The sequence below is a fragment of the Phaethon lepturus genome, unplaced genomic scaffold, assembly GCF_000687285.1.
Source record: "Phaethon lepturus isolate BGI_N335 unplaced genomic scaffold, ASM68728v1 scaffold11054, whole genome shotgun sequence".
Lineage (NCBI taxonomy): Eukaryota > Metazoa > Chordata > Aves > Phaethontiformes > Phaethontidae > Phaethon > Phaethon lepturus.
Window position 1 is genome coordinate 1 of NW_010534003.1, and position 6,693 is coordinate 6,693.

Genomic DNA, 6,693 nt, shown 5'->3' on the forward strand with positions numbered 1-6,693 from the left:
ACGTGACCTTGCCTTCACTGCCGCGGCCTCCCCTGCGCCGCCCCGGCCTGCGGCCCCGGTACCTCACAGCCCTTCCCCGTTTTGACCCCATTGGGGTCCGGCCGGCCGTGTCGTTAACGACGGGGGTCCCGGTGCTCAGGGTGACGAGTAGCATCAGTTTCCAGGTGTGAGGGGCCCTGTGGTACCGAGTGGCCGTGACTGGGATCATTCAGTCCTCAATCAGACACGGAGGGGAGAGAATATGCGGTGCTGGCGGGGGAGCAGTTCCCATTGGGCTTATTTTCTGGACCTTTGCCCTTCCTCATCATCAGAAATTAGGATGAGAATATGCTATGGAGCCTTTTTAAAGCAGACAACTTTAAGAAGCTGGAAGGGTTTATATGTGAGAGTGATCCCTCTACTATGGCCCCAACTTGTATTTCAGGTGTCTGCTTAACAGTAATAAAAAATAATCTGATTAGATGGCTTTTATGTTCTGCTCTACATTCCGGTATTCATTACTCTCTATTCACACAGTTCAGCAAAGGAAGAGCTGTACATTCAGCCCCCACTGGCTCTGTAACCGCTTTAAAGCAAGCAACCTTTTCCACCACAGCAGCTGGCATTTCCTCTGCCGCTTTATAAGGCACGAGGGTTCTCTGGGCCAGGCCATCTGATGCCCACTAAAATAAGGCTCTGGGTTTGCAGGCCTGTGGAAAATTTGAGCTGGGAGTTGAGAAGACGGAAAACAGGCTTTTGCAGATGTTTATCACTTAGGGCTCTGTGGATGTATTTTAAAAGAGTATGTCTAGAATGACTTTGCAGCACTGGAAAAGCCCATGTTGTGCTTTACAGCTCAGAAGTGTGTCTTCAGTCTATAAATGTTTGCTGGAAGAGCTGTGCAAACACAGAGATGCCACAGCAGTCTGTGAAGTTTGTCTGTACCCTTCCTCTTTGTTTCCTTACTTCAAAAAATAACTTTGTTTTTTTTTCCTTTAACCCTACTCGTATTTCCTGATGAGACCAAATACAACAGAGGTTTAGTTTGGACAGCAAAAGTGGGCATGCAATGCAATATTTTTTTATACGTTTTGCTGCTTCTTATTCACATTGAGGGGAAGCTTTGTGGCATACTGTAGTATATACATATGAAGACCATTGCTGGTCCTACGGACTTTTTGCAACTAAAACTTGGTTTTTTGGGTGGCAAAAGAGCCAGAAACTGGAAATGAGAAAGAAAGGTTTTAATTATAGTGCTTGTTTTGCAAGAAATGCAGAATTGTGGACTCTAATCAAGAAGTGCTTACCTGATCTGAGATGACAGTAGGTAATATTTCTCAAGCAGTGAAAACTCCAGCCATGGAAGTAACACCCTCTGGCTGTTAAGAGGTTGTCAGGCAAATGCTGATGCTGTCAGGCCTGGAAGGGGCACCAGCATGGTGACACCAGGATGCTCCATCTGTCCATGCTGCATGTTGTCATGCTTATACGGGCAGGCATCCTCCGGCCTGGGGGAGCATGTTCTTTCCAGCGCAGCAGCTTTGGTTTCTTCTCTGCTCCAGCTGCAGTGATCCCCAGGGAGCCCTGCGGTTACGTGATTTTCACGCCTCATTATCCATCTCCCATTTTCTTGTCTTTACTGCTCTGTCTACACTCTCATCCCTCTTTTTTGGCAGGAGACTTGGTGTGTCCCAAGTCATGTTCAGGAGCTTCTCTCGCTCTGTTCAGTTAGCTAAAGCTCAGGCTAGTGCCTCAGTGTCTGCCTGCAGACCTCATGGTGGCATTATTAAAGAGTGTGAGAGTCTGACAGCATAGACTGAGCGCCTGCATTTCGGTTCCTCTCATCTTGATGAACGATGAATAAAAATGAGGATTTGGCTAATCGTAGAACAGCGCAGCTTGGAAGGGACCTTGAAAGATCATCTGGCTCAAAGAGCATCTGGACAAAAACCAATAATCCCAGACAGAAAACCCCTCCTGATGTAGGAAGCACAAACGCTGAATGACGAGAAGCACGGTTTCTCCTCTGCCCTGCTAGGTCCCTAAGTGCAGCCTGTTCCTAAATGCAGGAGCAGATGTGTTTACCAAAGGTGGGAGAACCGACCAGGTGTGGTGTTATTTGCCATCGTTAAGTGTGAATAGAATCTGTAGCCAAGATGAAAATGACTGTAGTGGCCCAGGTACCAAGGTTACAGTTGTGGCAGCCTCCAGGATCAGCTAGAAGGCAAGTCCAGCCTGAGCAGGGACAGGCAAGTGAGTTGCCTTAAGCTCCTTCTTGCCATGGGGCAGGGTGGGATAACCTCCAGAAAGCCTGGCGAGGGGCTTGGGAGTGATGGCTTCTGTCCAGGGGAGCATTAGGCAAAATAACATAAACCCAGAGTCTTGAAAAGGACTGAAATTGAATGGACCAATAGAAAATAACTTTTTTTTTTCCTCCTACCCTCATTTTACTGGGTTGAGCTGTACGCAGAATGCTCATGTATTTTACTCATCCTGTGCTTCATGGTGTAATAGAGCCCTATCAAGACTCATAAGCAGGTCCAGCAAATTACAAATCACAAACCCATCAATTACAGAACTAATTGAAAGGCTTTTATTAGGTGAAGTTCCCCTTGAAAGGGCCAGTGAAGCCTCAGTCTATGCTTCTGAGACAATCAACTCTAATAATCAAAAACATTACAGAATATATTTGTCTCCTGTTCTGTCCATCCTAAACCAGAAAATCAACCACAGAGCACAGCTAGAGCTCATGAAGGTCTCGGGCGTAAGAAGAGCATGTTTCCTGTTGCTGTACACGTGCTCCTGTTACTAATAAAAAGATTTTGGCTGCTGTTCTGGAAAGAATAAGAATTCAGTGTTCCTGCTTTTCCTCTCTATGCTGTGGGACAAGGATGGGAGCTAAACAACAAGATTTGTACTTATTACTTATTGCTATATGCAAAAGGAAATAGAGAAAGTTATCTTCTGGGGTTATGTTGTAGTGAAGCATCTCCCAACTCTTCTAGTTGCCCAAAATATCTCAACTGTGGGAAGAATTTCTTTTGTGCCTTGTACTCCGATTTCCTGTGAGTCCTGTATTCCTCTCCCAGCAATTCACATGTTGGGGGTAAAAAAAACACCTGAGAGGGACAGAGTTTTTCCTTTTGTAGGTTGGAGTACCCTAACCAGTCTTTCTGGTAAGTCTTAATTTTCAGCTAAAATATAAAGAAGATAAAAATCTTGGGTAATGTGTTTTTTGTTAAGCAGAATATAATGAAATATCACTCTTCATATAGTAATTTAATTTATATTATAATCCGATGTCTATCTGGAAAGTGAATGCATTGTTAATTCTTTTAAAGAGGAAGTCTTGCTTTGGAAGCTCAAGTAGAACTGCTTGTATGTCTTCAGAAATGAAAAGTTTTAAGTATTTAAACAGCTGCTGTTGTCTTCTGCACTGCTCACAGCTGAGCTGTTCTAGCGCATGAGATTGTTGAAGAGAATCTGAACTAACCCAGTTGTACTGCCTGAACTGGAAGTAGGGAACATAAATAGACAAAATAATTGCAGAAATAAGCTGAGGTGGTGTTTTTTTTCTCAATTTTCAAAATTCTCAATTATTTCTTAAAACGCCCTTAACCAACAAGCTGCACGTGAGAAAACTTCTTCGTTTAGCGAAAAGAGAGTCCAATATCACTGCTGTACTACCGGCTGCCGCTTTCCTTTGGAGGGCGTGCAAGGCGTGGCGACAAAGCAAACTGGTGCGATATGGCTGTTGAGGTGAAGAGATGTTTAAATGTGCTCACTGCTTATTTCTTGCCTTCTCCACCCCTTGCAGAATAGCCGGTGTGGGAGAGCGTCACTCCGTCCATTACGACTATACCGTGGATATGCTACCCCCTCGGGAGAGTCTGGGTACGTAGAAGGCTTTGGAGGGTGGAATTGGTTCTTCTGTTGTGCTGACCAAGAGGGAGTCTGCTCCATAGTTTCACATGAGAGCAACTTGCTAGTGGTGAGATTCTTTTTTTGAGTAACTCTTACTCTCATGGTTTTGTGTGTTCCTGGTTTGATTCAGTCAGATTTAAATGAAGCCAGTCAAGATGATCAATATTTAGAAGGGAGGTTGTGGGTTGCCGTCTTATCTTTGGGTTAGTCATGAACCAGTACAGTACCAGGGATTCGCTGGTGTTGAAAATGATTTAAAGTGGGTGCTGGGTTTTGTTGGCCAGCTCGTGGAACAGAGGGGTTGTCCCCAGCTGTGAGCTAAAGACTTCTAATCTGTTTGATCTTTGTCATATAATACAATTTACATAACTTCCACCATTCTTCTCCTCCACCAGTGTTTCTGTAGGCAAAATCATTGGTGCAGGTGTCCTGTTTGTGGGTGGAGGAGTAGGTGGAACCGTCCTGTATGCCAGCTATGATACACAGTTCCGGGAGAGCGTAGAGAAGGCTGTTCCCTACTCAGATAAACTCTTTGAGATGGCACTTGGTCCTGCACCTTATAGTGCACCGATGCCAAAGAAACCGGTAAGTGTTTCCCATTCACTTCCACCCTTTTGAACATCTGGACTTAGTTTTCAAATTCTGTTTAATTTTGTTGTGTGATAGGTTTAGGGATTAGAGCTGAGGTACTACGTGGTGCTGCATAACAGTGCTGCTTGTACGTTTGCCATTATCATTTTGTGATTGTGGTCTGTGGGTTGTAAAACTGTTATTTTTTATTTGCAGTAAAATAATCTAGCAGGATCCTAACTGAATAGCTCTTCTGCTTATACTCAAATGAATTGGGGGGAAGAGAAAGGTAGGTGATGCACTGGGATTCAACTGTTTTACTGTGGCTAGAGATTTAGTGTAGTTAGCAATGTAGCAGGTTTAGACAACTTTCATTCTAAGCTGCATTTATTTTAAAGAAGACTGAGGACTCTTCAAATCAATAAAACCTTGAATGGTACAGAACCATGCATAAGCATCATACTTTGAAATCCTAGTGACATGACCCTGCAGAAGGGAAAACTTGATACAGCCTTCAGCACAGGTCTGGAAACTGAACCTGGAAGTTTCTCTGTTCCTGCATCTGAAAGCAGATGCTTCCCAGTTATCCAAGAATCCTGCAAAGCTGCTCTGGCCATGGCTGTCCTGAGCTTTCAGAAGCCAGTTGTCCTTCGAGAAGCCCAAAATATTTTTAATTTGAGTTTAAGCAAGCTGTTCGTAATGAATGTGAGAATATCAGTTAACAAAAACTGCATCTCTTCTGGTTTTAGCTACGCTTGACTTGTGATCATCCAAGCTCTTAATGCCTCCCAGGCACTAGTAAATTTTGCAAAACAGACCGCTCAGTTGGCAAAGTTATCATCTGCCCAGTCATGGCTCTGACTCAAATGCTTTTATTTTTACCTTGTAGCTTTGCATGATGGATATTAAAGGATTAATATCATAAAACCTCACAATACACTGTGCTTGAGTAAGTGTTCGTCTGCCCCAAACACGAGCGGCTGAATCCTTTCAAAGGGAAATCAGTGAAGCTGTGCAACTGTGATTCTTCAATGCCTGTCAATCCCACACCATGCCTATAGCGTCTTCTGTTCAGTGACATCTAGACAAAATCATCATGTTTGTTCTTTTTTTAAAAACAAATCTTTAATTATGCAGTTACATATCTTTAAAACATTTTTTTTTCCCATTACAACTTGAAAAGGAATTGCCTAGAAACTGGGCAGGATGGGAGGGCTCACTCCCATAAGTGTTGATGGATAAAAAACTACAATTGAGGGAGCCAGCTGTTGGAGCAGTTACCCAAAAAACTGAAGCTGGGTAGAGAAGACTGATGGCCTAGCTTGTTTTGACAGTAAATGCTCAAGAGGTTTAAAATGAAGAGGGGAAGTGTCAACTGAATTTAAGATATACCTATATGGACTAAATAACATCTGAGGGGAAATAATTGAAATCTGCTTCCTGGAATTGTTTCAGACATTCATGTACTTGTGGGTTTTATAGTTTCTGTATTATCGGTAGTCTTTCAAAACACTCAGAAGTGTTTGGAATGTTTGGGGTGTGAAATTACTTGCTTTTTATGCATACCTTAAATATTTGTAGTGAAAACTGCCGCTACTATACCGTCAATTTTGGAGAGGTGAAAATTGAAAAGATTCCTTTGAAATTAAAAATCAAGGCAAGAAATCATGTGGCCTTGCTACTGTTCTCATGTGTACCTTGAAGTTTAGATTAAACTACAGTTGTCTGGACACGGAAGTGTTCTTTTCCCTTAAAATGGAACTAGTGAAACACAGGCTGTTTGGAAAAGTGATGATATTTCTTTTTGATTTTTCAAGATACAGCAAGGTCCACTGAAGATCTCATCTGTAGCTGAAGTAATGAAAGAGTCTAAACAGCCCACTACCAAATCCCAAATGAGCAAAACAGAAGCTGCTGTTCCTTCAGAGGAAAAAGAAGGTAACTTTACAGAATGTCATGTAGAGAGAAGCAAAAGACTTAACGATCTCTCACATCATATATCCTAGGGTAGATTAAAATAGTCCTTTGGAGTGGTTGAAGAGGAGTCTGTTATAATTTCTTAAAATTAATGTTATTTTCTTGCCAGTCATGAGAAAATTTATCTAAAATGTCTTTAGCTTTTTTGAATATTTTAAAAATAAATTTATTTCCCTTTATAGAATGCTTGGAATATAACACAAACAATGTCTGTCCTGCACAGTTGAGATATGAGACTCAGCA

General features: G+C 42.5%; 1 protein-coding gene across 1 annotated transcript in view; it reads left to right on the plus strand.

The window, feature by feature from the left end:
- Positions 1 to 3,796: 3,796 nt before the first annotated feature.
- IMMT (inner membrane protein, mitochondrial) overlaps positions 3,797 to 6,693 on the plus strand; it is a gene marked incomplete at its 5' end in the record, with an annotated part of 18,119 nt that continues 15,222 nt past the window's right edge. Inside the window, 3 exons of the mRNA XM_010285379.1 lie at positions 3,797 to 3,873; positions 4,310 to 4,488; positions 6,291 to 6,411. Of these exons, the coding sequence (XP_010283681.1) occupies positions 3,797 to 3,873; positions 4,310 to 4,488; positions 6,291 to 6,411 (377 nt within the window). The remainder of the gene's footprint in view (positions 3,874 to 4,309; positions 4,489 to 6,290; positions 6,412 to 6,693) is intronic.